This window comes from Populus euphratica, unplaced genomic scaffold (genome assembly GCF_000495115.2).
Source record: "Populus euphratica unplaced genomic scaffold, PopEup_1.0 scaffold78.1, whole genome shotgun sequence".
NCBI lineage: Eukaryota > Viridiplantae > Streptophyta > Magnoliopsida > Malpighiales > Salicaceae > Populus > Populus euphratica.
Window position 1 is genome coordinate 1,973,099 of NW_011499867.1, and position 15,447 is coordinate 1,988,545.

A 15,447-nucleotide genomic window follows, 5' to 3' on the forward strand; every position below is an offset into this window, starting at 1 on the left:
AATAAAAAATATATTAAAATAATATTTTTTTATTTTAAAAAATTATTTGACCATTTGTTTTATTATTATTCTAGCTTTTAAATAAATAAGAAAATATAACAATTGAAATACATAATCTTATTATATTGATGTTGTTTATATTATAAGAGTCAAATCATGGATTTTCTGATATGTGCACTAAAGGTCAAGGATACCCAAACATCAATAAATTGGAGTTTTCAGCATAGTACAAGAACAAAACAACAACAAAAAAAAATTAAATGCTCAAATGAATCTATATGTGATTTTCCTAAATGATAATGGTGATGGCAATTTTAACGGTGGACCCAAAAAAAAAAATGTTAATTCCAATGGTCAAGATTGTGCTCAAATTTTCTAAGTTAAGTGGTTTTAATTCGCAAAACTTTCCATAGAAGAAAATCAATACAGATGGACCTATTGTCACATGTTCCCTTTTCTTATATGCAACAATTTAATTTATCTAGACTTAATGCAACAATTTAATTTATCTAGACGTAATTAAATAAGCACAAGAAAATAACTATATATTTTTTTAATGTTATAAACAAGCGAAATACATAAATAAATATAAATAAAATAAATAAACAATTTATTTCATGAATTAATCATATTTTTTTTATTAACTTACAAGGATACACACAAGTCCTCTATGTGTGTGCTATATATTATGCCCTCTAGAACTTGCATGTGTCTACAATGTATTGGAATATATGGGCAACTATTCTGTTAATTGTTATAATCCATGGAATATTTTGCTGGTGAGCATATCTAATAAAGCTGTTTTTTCTCCTAATTTTATATTTTAGTTGTGGCCTTGATGATCCTTCCTATCCACTTTGGTGTTAATACAAGAAATCATATTTTGAAAACTTTTGGGATGCCTAATGTCGCACCCTCGCGAGCGGAGCGCGGCATCGTGGTGACCATCGATTGATTTCGAGGTCTTTTAGTTTTATTATTTTGTGTAAAAGGGAGTCGCCACCTAATATTTTGATCACTAGGAACCCTAACTGGTCTTTCAGAGATTCTAAGGCAAGGGACTGGTTATGTAAAGAGAAGGTGTTAGCACCCCTAGTACGCCCTACCTAAGGTAAGCTGCTTGGTATTTGGTTTGCTTTATAATTGCTAAGGTGTTGGTGTTTTCTAATCTCATCAGTTTTCCTAGGTTTGATTCAAACTAAATTTATTAATATAGAAATCCAAGGAGATTCCATGTACTTCGAAAGCTCATTTTCCCCTTAGTATTTCAAGAGTTTGCGACTCGTAAATCGCAAGGAGGAGGGAAAAAAATTTGGAAATATAGGGTGTTTTAAATGCCTATTTTTGCCTTAGTGTTTTGCACTCTCACGGCTTGTAAACCGTGGAGTAAAAAAATTGAAATGTCCTTGATTATAATCAAGACTTCTTTCAAGGATGTGTGCGGATTTATTATTCCTAGAAAATTATTTTTGATATTTACCACTCCGAGTTTCTTTATCCAAATATTAATAGTGAATAATAACAAATTATTCCTAATAATATTTTGGATATTCATCCTTTAAGGATTTCTTTATCTAAACATTAACAGTGAAAAATAGATAAATTCCCCCCAAAATAAGATTTTTATATTTTTTTTGGAATATTGGCCAATACCCTTTGGAGTTTTACAAACATGTTGTAGAATCCAGAAATTCAAAAAAAGAAGGAAAAAAAGCAGTTTAAAATGTCAGGAACAACAAAAAGGAAGCTTTCATTGTAGTCTAAAAATGAATGTGCAAAGCAAAGACAAAACAGGTTTTTAAAACATCAACACAACAGATTTAAAGGTAGAAAAGGAGGAGAAAGTTAAGACTTATACTTGCAGGTCTCAATGTTTTTTTGCAGAAGATGAAATGGAAAAATAAGCGAATGTTGTTGTCAAGGTTTAGTAGCAAATCTCCCTCTCCGACTTGTCTTTTTTCTCTCCTCTTTCCTCACAATAACATTTGAATACAAGAAGGAAACCCTCTCTATTTACTGCGTTTTTTACTCTGCCTCTCTTATGTTTTTTTTTCTCTCTTTGCTGTGTTTTTTTCTGCACCTTACTCTCCGGTTTTCTCTTCTTTTATGCTATCCTCTGCCGCTTTTCTGCTCTGTTTTTTTTTCTGCCCCTATTAGGTCATTAGAAGGGCCTATGTCTAGTCTAAATATGTCTCTATATAGGAAGGATTCAATGTATTAATCCTAGGACGCAAATCCCTACTGATTTGCAGTTAAAAAAACGCAAAAAAGAAGCTGCAATATTCTGATTTTGATCTTATGCATACATCTGATTTCTTTCCAGTTTTAGAGGATGGTGTGGCTCTTTTCTTTTCTTCCATAGGGTCAGCTGCTCCCTTTAAAATGAGGCAATAAAAACATGGTCTTCAGCTCCAAAAATTAGACATGATGATAAAGGAAAAACAACAGGAATTTGCAGCGGAAAAAAGGAAAGAAATCAGATGGAGGGTGCAGGAAAGAAATCAAACGGGGGAGAGGTTGTTCTCAAAATGACAATCATAAAAATGAGAGCAAAACATGATCAACTCCCCCTATTTTTCTTTTCTAATAACAGCAAAATGTGATCAGCTCCTGATTAGTACTTAAAAGTGCATTTTTATCATGGTTTTATATCATCATTTTGCACTTGAAGTATCAATAACTCCTTAACCAAAGCATGTTTTATAATAATGCATTTTTATCATGGTTTTATATCATCATTTTGCACTTGAAGTATCAATAACTCCTTAACCAAAGCATATTTTATAATAATATATCTAATAATACTTAATACCTTTAATTTATGGTAAATGTTCATTTTAAATGTTTAGCACCTTTTCTATTTGGTCCTTGGTCCAAAAAAGATTCAAATTGGCCTGCAATTGGTCTTCAAACTTTAAGCGTCTTGCAATTGTGTCCCTAAAAACTTGGGAAAAAATCCTTCTTACGGCAGAAATCCCTACTTTCACACTAGATATTCAAACGAGCATATCTTGAGCTTCTGACATCAAAATCAAGCAATTCAAGAGCTTAAAATTATCTACACATCTAGGACTACAACTTTGATGAAGGAGTCGAAGTGAGATAAAATCGTTTTATAGAATAGAAACTGGTAGTAATCTAGTTGGTCAAAAGGGATTTCCGGGTCTAACTCAAAAACTGACGAATGCTGAGAATTCTGATATGACAGAGAGTATGAACTAAGAACAAAAATCACAAAAACTTGGCCAAAAATAGAATTTTTTTAGTGCAGACTCCAGTCAATATCCTTCTCGCGGCAGAATTCTCTACCTTCATGTTAGATATTCAAACAGGAATATCTTGAGCTTCTGACATCGAGATCAAGCAATTCAAGAGCCCAAAATTATCTACACATCTAGGACTACAACTTTGATGAAGGAGTCGAAGTGAGATAAAATCTTTTTATAGAACAGAAACATACAGTAATCTAGTTGGTCAAAAGGGATTTCCGGGTATAACTCAAAAACTGACGAATGCCAAGAATCCTGATATGACTGAGAGTATGAACTAAGAATAAAAATCACAAAACTAGGCCAAAATAGATTTTTTTTAGTGTAGACTCGGGTCAATAACCTTCTCGCAGCAGAATTCTCTACCTTCACGTTAGATATTCAAACAGGAATATCTTGAGCTTCTGATATCGAAATCAAGTGATTTAAAAGCCCAAAATCATCTACACTTCTAGGACTATAATTTTGATGAAGGAGTCGAAGTGAGATAAAATTAGTTTAGAGAACAGAATCTAGCAGTAATCTAGTTGCTCAAAAAGGTTCTTGATCTAACAATGCTAAAGCATCCAAATCTGACTGAGAATCTACCCTAAGAACAATGATCCCTAGGACCTAATAAAGGTATAGGTTAATTTTTCAACATGTCATGAGTGATAAAATATAGTTGGGATGGTCAGATATCGTACAAAATCAAGTCAAAATCAGAGCCTAAGTTGGAACAAAAAAAAATTGCAACAGCAGCAGAATTATTTTTTTTTTGCTTTTGTCAATTTTTTTTAGAAAACATGAGATACACTCCTACACTCGGTTCAAAATGGGTATACACCATCTCTAGCACGTGGGGTCCAAAATTGAGTAACAACAGATGCCCCCTCTTTACAATGCTTACGAAGCAAAACTTGTTAAGTGCTTCGCATAGTAAGTGTTGTAAAGATAAATTGTCTGATCATCCTAAAATTCAATGTTTGTCCTAAACAATGGTTTCCCTATCAGGTGACCTACCTATCTAGAAAAAAAAAACTCCATTTTTTTATTTTTAGAAATGGTCCAACTATCGGGGGGGGTCTGCTCATCATAAAATTCTTAGAAAACTCCATGCTTCACTAAGAAATGGTCTCAATATTGGGTGACTAGCCCCTCTTAATATTCTTAGAAAAATTCACGTTTTTCTAAGAAATGATTTCAATATCAGATGACTAGTCCCTTTTAAAATTCTTTAAAAAACTCCACGCTTTTCTAAGGAATGGTCTTAATATTGGGTGACCTGCCCATCTTAAGATTCTTAGAAAACACCATGCTTTTCTAAGAAACGGTCTCAATATCGGGTGGTTGTCCATCTTAAGATTTTTTTAGAAAACTTCATGCTTTTCTAAGGAATGGTCTCAATATCGGGTGACCTGCCCATCTTAAGATTCTTAGAAAACTCCATGCTTTTCTAAGGAATGGTCTCAATATCGGGTGACCTGCCCATCTTAAGATTTCTTAGAAAACTTCATGCTTTTCTAAGAAACCATCTAAATATTAAGTGACTAGCCCATCTTAAAATTCTTAGAAAACTCCACACTTTTCTAAGAAACGGTTTCAATATCAGGTGATCGGTCCCTCTTTAAAAATTCTTAGAAAACTCCACGCTTTTCTAAGAAATGGTCTCAATATCGGGTGACCTGCCCATATTAATTTTTTTTTTAAAACTCTACGCTTTTTTAATGAATGGTCTCAATATCGGGTGACCTGCCCATTTTGAACTTAAAAAGAAATCATCTTACCTTAAGGAATGAAGCAGTGCTGGTTGTCAATTCCTATCCTTTTCTGTAGTTTTGTTGACCTGAGATTTTAGACCTCAACGGATTTTATTTTTATTTTTCAAAAACTTGGAACTATTTTGGCCTTCGTCACACCTTCGCCTGTCAAGTTACTGTTATGACAATATAGCATGCATGTTTTTTTTTTTTTGGTTACCTATTTTGAAAACATAGGTCCTCCTTTCTGTTGTAGACTTATTGAGCTCTTGTTTCCATTTGTTTGTTCGACTCGTCCTTTTGAAACAAAATATGCTCCACACACTATACTTCCTATCCTCTTGGTGAAGAGATCTTTGATTCCTTATGGGACCCTTTCTTACTCCAAGTATTGTCTTTTATTATTATTTTAAAAGGAAAACTCAAAAGATTTGGTTTTGTTCATAAAAACTGAAACTTTCAATGCAATTAACAAATTCTTATAAAAAAATTTTTTTTAGAAGTTTTTATGATGATACCCCTTTGGGTTTTGATTCACTGTAGACCTCTATGTGCACTTTGTACACTTCTTGCCCCCAGTGTGGTGTGCAAAACTATGTCAAGTGATACAAATATGTTCATCATCTAATAGTTTCAACCACAAGCTTCTCTTATGACAACAAAAAAATTAACCTTGAGAGTTCTTTCTGCAAAATATGAATACTTGCTTCGTGACTATACATGTGAATGCTTAGAGGTACAAAGACGTCTTGCACAAAATCGCGAGGCTGCTCGTAAAAGCCGTTTGCGGAAGAAGGTAGGAAGGACTATCCACCATGCATTAAAAACTGCTGGCCTACAAGCAAAAAGAGGTTTATTGTTACTAACTGTGATTTTAATTTTTATTTACAGGCTTATGTTCAGCAGTTAGAATCAAGTCGTGTGATGCTCATTCAGTTGGAGCAGGAGCTTGACAGAGCTAGACAACAGGGCCTGTATACTTGGCAGAGCTAGACAACAGGGCCTGTATATGGGTGGTGGAGTAGATGCTAGTCAGCTAGGTTTTGGAGGACCTACAAACCCAGGTATGTTTGCCAAAGTACTCTATTGGCTGACATGCCTGAAATTAGCACTTAAAATATGGTCCTAATAGCTTGCTGTCGATACATCACTTCACCTGAAAAATGCCTGTATTTTCTCTGTTAATTTCTTGACATTTAACTTCTTGTGGCTTAACTTTAAACTTGTTCGTTCACATTTATCTATCAACCATATGCTGACTCTGAGGATTCTGCAGGGATTGCAACTTTTGAGATGGAGTATGGGCACTGGTTGGAGGAGCAAAACAGACATATTTGTGATATGAGGACTGCTTTAAACGCTCATATAAATACAAGCAACAAGAGGTTTATTGTTACTAACTGTGATTTTAATTTTTATTTACAGGCTTATGTTCAGCAGTTAGAATCAAGTCGTGTGATGCTCATTCAGTTGGAGCAGGAGCTTGACAGAGCTAGACAACAGGGCCTGTATATGGGTGGTGGAGTAGATGCTAGTCAGCTAGGTTTTGGAGGACCTACAAACCCAGGTATGTTTGCCAAAGTACTCTATTACCTTTTGTTCTGCTGCCGAACTCCCAGATGGTGGTCTATCAAGTTTGAATTACATGTCTCTCTCACTTTGCAGTGGGCATTGTCAAATGTTTCATGCTTTAGACCTTTAAATTATTCTTAAAAGTTAATGGTTCACTTTATTTTCTATATGAGCTGTCTTTTTCTTTTTTATTTTTCTCTCCAAGTTAGTCGTTTACTCTCTGTTTGATTCTTGCTAGAGAATGACAAAATTATATAAGAAGATAGGAGGTTTAGTTTCCAGTAAAGTCGTAAAATTATTTTAGTTGAAAAATTTTCAGTTTGCTTGAGCTCATTTGAGCACCAGAGACCATCCAAAGTAGAAGCGATTTGTTGCATTAATTAATTCATATACTTGTAACTCGATCTTCATGCACTACTACTATGTATTATGTTTAAACAATGATCAAGCACTTCAATGGCAAATAAAAAGGTGAACTGCTGTCCTCTTGACATGCCTGAAATTAGCACTTAAAATATGGTCCTAATAGCTTGCTGTCGATACATGACTTCACCTGAAAAATGCCTGTATTTTCTCTGTTAATTTCTTGACATTTAACTTCTTGTGGCTTAACTTTAAACTTGTTCGTTCACATTTATCTATCAACCATATGCTGACTCTGAGGATTCTGCAGGGATTGCAACTTTTGAGATGGAGTATGGGCACTGGTTGGAGGAGCAAAACAGACATATTTGTGATATGAGGACTGCTTTAAACGCTCATATAAGTGATGTAGAGCTCCACATGCTTGTAGAGAGTGACATGAGCCTCTATTCCGAACTTTTTCGCCTGAAAGCAACTGCAACAAAAGCTGATGTTTTCTATGTGATGTCTGGCTTGTGGAAATCATCGGCAGAAAGGTTTTTCTTGTGGGTTGGAGGGTTTCGCCCTTCACAGCTTCTTGAGGTGATGAATTAGTGATTTAAAATTATTAATTTAAAGTTATATATGGGGGTGCCGTTGAACTTATGAAATACCTCATTTTGATCTCACCACCTTGCCAGGGTGGGTAAACTTGATCTAAAACTTTGACAACTTATCACTGCATTCTGGTCTGCGCTGATGCTCGGCTCGGTGTATTAAATTTCTTTCACGTCGTCGAGCATTACGCTGGTAATTGTTGAAGTGCATGACATATTGCCAGTCTGGTTTATTAATTACGCAGTTGGTTTTTGGTCATTGTCTGCTTTGCTGTAAATATGGTTAGGGCCCTTGTTACTCCAAAACTGTGGTTATTGTGTTGTCTTGCACATAATAGCCAGCAAGTCCTGTCTAGTCATGTAAAGTGCAAATATTTATACAGTGATAATTCATTTGGAGGGTTCTGCTATTGGTATAGAGTCATGCTAATTGCACGTGGTTGTTAAAAGAGCATTTCTCACTTCCTAGACATAAGTATCGGCACCAACATATGTTATAGATTAGCATCTTATCTTTTGGTTCATACGATTAATAAGTTCTTATATCATTCAAATGGTTGTTTCATTGACTCAAGTATTCATTTTATTCTGTGTTTCTGGACCTTGTCATATTTTCTATTCCGACCCGGTTTCTTCTGAGATATATTCACAAATTTATTTTGATTACAGATTCTCCTGCCTTGCATGAATCCCTTGACAGAACAGCAACTTGTGCATGTTTATAATCTTCAACAATCATGCCACCACGCTGAAGATGCTCTTTCACAAGGTTTGGAAAAAGTCCAGCGACATGTAGCAGAGACTGTGGCAGCTGGTCAGTTGGGTGAAGCAAGTTGCTCGCCTCATTTGGAAACTGCAATGGAGAAGTTAGAATTACTGGCCCGCTTTGTGCAGCAGGTCTTATAATGCACCTTCACTTTGCATTCTCGAATGGTTTTAGTCTAAGTTCTTTAGGCATGTGCACTCATAACACATTACACAATCCATGAAGTAATCACTTCAATTTCAGAGGAAAAGGCATTCATAACTTTCATTAAAGCATATTAGTGCCTCGTGTCATGAAATAATCTTGTTATGCAGATGGGGGTGATATCCAAGTTTTCGCTAGCATTTAGGTCAAAAGTGGTTGTGCTTGAAGTTATGCTCCCCAGCTTTCTGAATGAGATCAATCAGCTGGGCTTGTTGATATATCTAACATCAACTCTTTGTTTTAACAGGCAGACCATATACGCCAGGAAACCTTGCAGCAGATGTCTCGGATCTTAACAACACGTCAGGCAGCTCGAGGGCTGCTTGCCTTGGGTGAATACTTCCAACGGCTTCGGGCTCTGAGTTCACTTTGGGCTACTCGCCCACGTGGGCTACTCGCCCACGTGGGCCTGCCTGCCTAGCTTCATATTAGGACCCTATAGCTGGTCGAGATCTCAAGGAGATAATCATCACTGGAGCCATACTCAGAAAGAAAAAGGGCGTCTTAGGGTAATGATGTAATCTTATATGCAGACAATTCAAGCTGCTGACATTTTTCAAGCAGCGTCCTACAACTGGAAAGTTTTAGATATAAATAGCCATTCTATCAAGAGGAAGCTTGTGGTTAAATCAATTTTCAGTGCTGCTACTGTCTTGCCATCAAATGATATATCACGTTGAGTCTGCAGGTGAAACTTTGTCATGTAAATTGTAGTCTACTTGTGTTTGTATTTTTGTTTTGCCTTGTACATAAATCGTGAGAATTGCAAATTATTTGTTGCCTCCCATCTCCCTTGCTTATACTGAAATGGTCACTGTAGGTTGGGAAAACCCTACCTGACAATGAACTCGAGGTCAATAATGAATGGCATGGATGTTTTGCTGCCGAAATTATGTAATATCATTGAAGCACAATTAAGAAGATGCAACTCATAGTCATTTTGTTTCCATTAGTTTCTGTTTCATTTCCAGGGAATTCTGACTGGGACAGCTTTAGCTCAGTTGTCTTGTGGTCCCATAATGAGCATGGATAATTACTGGAAATAACCTGGTTATAGCGTTCCAGCAACACAAGTAAAGCCCTAACTAAGCTAAAGCTATTCATAAACCACTCAAAAGAGATGTGCAAAAGTAAGCAGCAAAGCAAAAAAGAAAGCGATGTTGTTACTATCGTATTACTAGTTCTACTAATCTTGTTGTAATCATTAAAGCATGCAACGTTTGTCAGCAATACTGAACTAACTAATCCATGTCATTCCACTAATTAAAACGACAAATCCTTGGACGTGTTCATCAGACTGCCACTATCAATCCACCATCCCGAGCCCACACTTCAATGGCTTGATAGAATAGTTTAACATGATTGGTCTCTCCCTTTTTTTATCTAGCTAGTGATATTTTTCGTTTCTTTTCTTCTGTACTAGCAATTTTTTCCCTTTTTCTGGTTTGTAGTTTATGTTTGGTACAAGGAGAAATATAAAGCAAAGAGCATTTCCAGTTTCACGTCTTTAGTTTTTCAATCTTCTTATCCATCCGGTGCACCCTCACTTTGTTTGTAACCTTCACAAATCTCTCTATGGTTTAAAGCAAGCCCCTCGGGCTTGGTTTCATCGTCTATCTACTGCATTATTGTCTCTTGGCTTTTATAGCTCCCAGGTTGATCCCTTCTTATTCACTTATCATCACGGTTCAGTGCATGTGTTCTTATTAATATATGTGGATGATATCCTTGTCACGTCTAATGACCAGGAATTCATTACATCTCTTATCACTAACCTGCAACTTGAGTTTTCCATGAAGGAAATTGGCCAGTTGGCTTACTTCCTGGGTATTGAAGCTACACGTTCTCCTTCCGGGTTGCATCTTCGGCAAACAAGATATATTATTGATTTTTTAGATCGAATACACCTCCTTGGCATCTGACCTTATAGAGCTCTTTGTGCCTCAGGCTCCAAACTATCCAAATTTGCTGGGGAACCTCTTACAGATCCAACTGAGTACAGGCAAACAGTTGGTGCCTTACAATATGTCACCCTCACGCGTCCTGACATTGCATACTCAGTAAATCAGCTTTGCCAACACATGCAGACTCCAACCTCTGCTTATTGGACAGCAGCCAAACGTGTCCTACGTTATTTGAAGAATACACTCGATCATGGCCTTTTCTACAAACCTGGTTCCTTCTCTATTAATGCCTACTGCAATTCTGATTGGGCTGGTGATCCTGATGATAGACGATCAATGTGTGGTTATGGTGTTTATGTAGGTTCCAATCTCATTTCATGGTCGGTTAAGAAACAACCTGTGGTTTCCAGGTCTAGCACTGAGGCGGAATACCGTTGTATAGCTCTTGTTACAGCTGAAGTGTATTAGCTACGTATGCTTTTGTGTGAGCTGAAAATTTCCCTTCAGGTTGCCCCTGTTGTTTGGTGTGACAATATCAGTACTTTAGCCCTTGCATCCAATCCAATTTTCCATGCACGGTCTAAACACATCGAAGTTGATTACCATTTTGTCCGTGAGAAAGTGGCCAACCGAGACATAATTTTACAGCATGTCCCCATCTCTTTGCAGCCTGCCGATGTTTTTACCAAGGAATACACAGCTGATCGTTTTTGTTTGCTGCGGGACAAACTCTCTGTGTTGGATCTTCCTGTTGATTTGCAAGGGAATGATAAAGATAAGAGTTATCCTATGTGATTAGGATGATCTGCATAGGGTGTGTGCCTTATGCTGTATTTGAATCCCATGTAAATTATATCTTTTGTAACAAATATAGAAAACTAATCTTTGTATCAGATGTAAACACAAACATAGAAAACTGGTCCTTGTATGAGATGTAAACACTATGGTTATATAAACTAGAATACAAAAGATATCTGGTAGCTTTTTCCAGAATTATTTCAGTTACTATCGTATTACTAGTTCTACTAATCTTGCTATGATCATTAAGCATGCAACGTTTGTCAGCAATACTGAACTAACCAATCCATGTCATTCCACTAATTAAAACGATAAATCTTTGGACGTGTTCATCAAACTGCCAGTATCAATCCACCATCCCGAGCCCCCACTTCAATGGCTTGATAGAATAGTTTAACATGATTGGTCTCTCCCTTTTTTTATCTAGCTAGTGATATTTCTTGTATTTTTTGTTTCTTTTCTTCTGTACTAGCAATTTTTTCCCTTTTTCTGGTTTGTATTTTATGTTTGGTACAAGGAGAAATATAAAGCAAAGAGCATTTCCAATTTCACGTCTTTAGTTTTTTAATCTTCTTATCCATCCCTGCCACTTCTATATCACCAGTTGAGCTCAATCAATATTCAGTCTTCAGAATCCACATTTAGAGATGGTTGCTTAGACACATTGCCTGATTTGGAGGGTATTTTTGAGTAACCTGGAACTACAAAGCCAATAGTTCAGAGAAATTGGACATTTAACTGTCATCAGAGGTCCGAGGTCCTCTTGCAATGTAAGTTTTTCTTGAGTATTGACTCTGCCTGCACCTTAAAAACAAATGAATCTAATGCCTTGCCAGCACCGTTGACCTAAAAATTATCTGTCGCACACGCCGATAACCGCTAAAGCCTTTCTTGGATTATGTTTCCTTGCATGAGTTTTCAAGTAATGTATATCCATTGGTGCATATTATGACATGTGCATCCACAGAACATGGAAATACAGTTTGATTTTTTCAGGTAATAGAATCAGAAACAAGCAAACTCATCCTATTGTTAAGAAAGGTTAGATATTTGCTCGATATTATTGAAAGCAACCTATCAGAAGAGATCGATGCCAAAAAATGTGAATAATTACATATTCATTTCAGCTTCTGGCAGGTAGCTCCTCACAACTTTGACATTGAATAGTCCAACGCGTCAACAAGACAGTCTGCGTATGCCAAAACAAAAACCGTGACATTAGATCATTTGGTTAAAAAGAGCATGTAAACAAAATTAACAATGGTAACCATCATGCAAGCAATTCAGAGCTTTTTTTCACAGAAACTACAGTTTTTAAAAGCTCTCAGAATCGCTCCTGAAAGCTACCTTATCGCTTATCTAAAAACACGAGGGTTTAATTTATTTAAGCACTTGAAGAGACATGAAGAGTACCTGCATCATCTTTGGTGAAGCACATTGGTGGTTTGATACGGAACACATTTCCATGTATTCCACCTTTGCCAACTAAGATGCCAAGCTCTGCACTCAGGAACCAGTGATGATAAATACAAAGTAGAAATCGATGAGAAATTCATTTCATAATCAAAGGCTTATCTTTTCTACGTTTATGGTGTTGGGAGGTTGTGCCTTATTACCTCTAAGTTTCTCAAACAAGACTGCAGTTTCTGCTTTGGCAGGGGTTTTTTCCTTCCTGTGAGTCACAAGTTCTATCCCTACCATTAAGCCCCTGCCCCTTACATCTCCAATGACTGAAACAACAATTAAAATTTCAGAGCAGCTTAAAATATCACAAAAAAGTTAAACAATGTGTTGCCCTAAACTAATAGTAATTCAGAAGTTACATATCAACATCTAAATTCATGTAATCATCACGTCTGACGAAAAAGTTGATAAAATTTGGACTTCTGTTTGGCTGGCTTGATTTCTATTCTGCACAAGGCTACAGAGGCAGCAAAACTAATTAATCCTACATGAAGCTCTTAAGGAAAGAAACTATCCTGGCTCATGTCTTACAAAAACACACATGTGCACAACATTCACATGCAGCTTATTTGTGTAATAGCCCATCCCAAGACATTGTAGAAGCACATGCATAAAAGAAAACTCATCTGCACACACTTACAGGAACTAGGTTTACGGCACAAACTGCAAAATAAAGTGCTAATGATATACTATACAAGTTCGGAGTGATTGAAGAAACTTATTTTATGTTATTTAGGGTTTTAGACATAGGAAAACAAGGAGCTTTGTTGTGTCGGTTTGAAAACCGAGCTTGGAAAATCCTCTAAAAACGGAAAGAGTTGGAGACAACAGAGCCCATGCATGGGGCCATAATACACGAGAGCAACTAACTGAGTCTAAAAATGGAAAGAGTTGGAGACAACAGAGCCCATGCATGGGGCCATAATACACGAGAGCAACTAACTGAGTTTGACAAAGATCTTGAACAAGTGCAAGAGAGCTTGACACACCCGGGCATATACGATCTTGCTCCCATTAATCTCATCGTCGAAATGATATAGAAGGAAGCATCAAAGCCATCCATTGAAAGTATATAATTATTGATTTTATTTTATTTTTCTATTTATCAAGAGATTCATATTCATTCGGCCTTGAGACTGGTTGCTATGTCTGGATATATTCACTGGCAAGAAAATATTTTAATCTTTTTGTTCAAATATCCTCCCTTGATATATTCCTATCACCTAAAAGATATATAGATATTCTTTACATATGAAAGGAGGCTGAAAACCGTCTATTAAGTTTTAAATGGCTATATTCATCAATCACTCGTTATAATTTCTAAGATTTTTTTCTCTTTGATTTGATGATGTAAACGAGATAAAATATTAAATTACTTAAAATTTGTTTAGAAGTATAATTGTGATTGTTTTTCAGATAATATTTTATATCAAAATATATGTTAATAATTTTATTTATTTTTTAAAAATTATTTTTACTATTAACATATTAAAATAATTTAAAAATATTAAAAATATATTAATTTAAAATTAATTTACTCGCTTATTGGATATGTACGACAATTTATATACATAAAATATTTAAGAAATTGTGTATTTAGCTCCAAAGGATAATTAAATTAATTAATGGCGCAGATAAGCCAAATTTGTTTTTTTTAAAGTACAAAGTGATGTATAAGTAGACGACAGGTAAGAAAACTATGAATATTTTAGGAGCAACTTGTTTATAATGTAATGTTGAGGTGACTCTCTGTATAAAATCATCGGATTCTATCTAAAATGATCTAACTTAAATATTTGTGAGTCGTCGGTTAGTCTGGTGGGTTAACTATCAAATATTGTATTAAAAATAATTAAATATAAATTATCTGTTTTAGATTCAACATGTCTTTTAATCTCAATCCAAACTCACTTTTTAATTTAAAAAATAAATATAACAGTTTATTAAAGATTTAAAAATTCAAAGTAACAAATATTAGAGGATATTAATATTAGCAGATAATTTAACAACTTAGTTTAGGAACAAGGCCTGCAAAGAAAGAGAGAGAGAGAGATTGTTATTTCCACCTGAGAGAATTCTAAAGAGACCTTTGTTGCTTAAAAAAAAAAAATACTAAAGGATAAAGATTTTGTTGTTAGAGCTTTGGTTTAAGAAAAAATACTTGTGGGTTTTAAAATTAACAACCAGATAAGTCTCTAGTAATTATTAATATTAGCAGTTATATAGCTTGAACCTAAGATTATAGGAGGAATAAACCTTTTAATTCCAAGTTTTTACAACTAGACTACCTTTTAAATAATAAATTGATATGTTTTTTAACTGGTGTGCTAAGGACATTTTAGTTAACTATAAGTGCAAAATGAAAAATAAAAATCATTAAGTACTTTTATTGTAACTAAAAACTTTACTAACCATAAGAATTTTAGATAAAATTTAGATAATTGACTCACTCTATTAATAAAAATATATGTTATGTTGTTGCTAAAATGGGTCTAAACTAGTATATGTATTTTTATGAAAAAAATAACCATTATATTTAAGATAGTGATTTGAAACCTCAATATGATAACAAGATTTCATTTTAACTTAAAAAATATTGATGTTGAACCTGAAAGAAAGTTAATGAAAAATTTTATTTTATTAGTCTATTTTATGATATTTTTATTTTTAAAAAATGTGTCAAAACTCATCGTTACATATACATTTTAATATCCTATTAATTTTAGATGGGTTATCGCAAGAGTTTTAGTCAATTTAGAATATCATAAAAAA

General features: G+C 35.0%; 3 protein-coding genes across 3 annotated transcripts in view; 2 read left to right on the top strand and 1 right to left on the bottom strand.

The window, feature by feature from the left end:
* The window catches only part of LOC105126459 (transcription factor TGA1-like), a 28,574-nt gene that overhangs the window by 6,859 nt on the left and 6,268 nt on the right, over nt 1-15,447 (bottom strand). The gene's annotated exons all lie outside the window — the stretch shown is intronic.
* Nucleotides 5,641-6,452, top strand: LOC105126483 (transcription factor TGA1-like). Its single transcript, XM_011027350.1, has 5 exons — nt 5,641-5,804; nt 5,900-5,977; nt 6,009-6,072; nt 6,285-6,393; nt 6,434-6,452. Exons 1-5 carry the CDS (start codon nt 5,661-5,663, stop codon nt 6,450-6,452), a joined length of 414 nt encoding a protein of 137 aa, XP_011025652.1. The 5' UTR covers nt 5,641-5,660.
* LOC105126458 (transcription factor TGA1-like) lies at nt 6,410-9,461 on the top strand. Its single transcript, XM_011027325.1, has 4 exons — nt 6,410-6,575; nt 7,254-7,525; nt 8,209-8,436; nt 8,757-9,461. Exons 1-4 carry the CDS (start codon nt 6,467-6,469, stop codon nt 8,928-8,930), a joined length of 783 nt encoding a protein of 260 aa, XP_011025627.1. The 5' UTR covers nt 6,410-6,466; the 3' UTR covers nt 8,931-9,461.

Coding starts and splice junctions, on each gene's coding strand:
- LOC105126483 (XM_011027350.1), top strand. CDS start 5,661: ATGACAACAAAAAAATTAACCTTGAGAGTTCTTTCTGCAAAATATGAA. Junction 5,805..5,899: donor AAAGCCGTTTGCGGAAGAAG/GTAGGAAGGACT, acceptor TTTTATTTACAG/GCTTATGTTCAGCAGTTAGA. Junction 5,978..6,008: donor TTGACAGAGCTAGACAACAG/GGCCTGTATACT, acceptor GCTAGACAACAG/GGCCTGTATATGGGTGGTGG.
- LOC105126458 (XM_011027325.1), top strand. CDS start 6,467: ATGCTCATTCAGTTGGAGCAGGAGCTTGACAGAGCTAGACAACAGGGC. Junction 6,576..7,253: donor TGGAGGACCTACAAACCCAG/GTATGTTTGCCA, acceptor AGGATTCTGCAG/GGATTGCAACTTTTGAGATG. Junction 8,437..8,756: donor TGGCCCGCTTTGTGCAGCAG/GTCTTATAATGC, acceptor TTGTTTTAACAG/GCAGACCATATACGCCAGGA.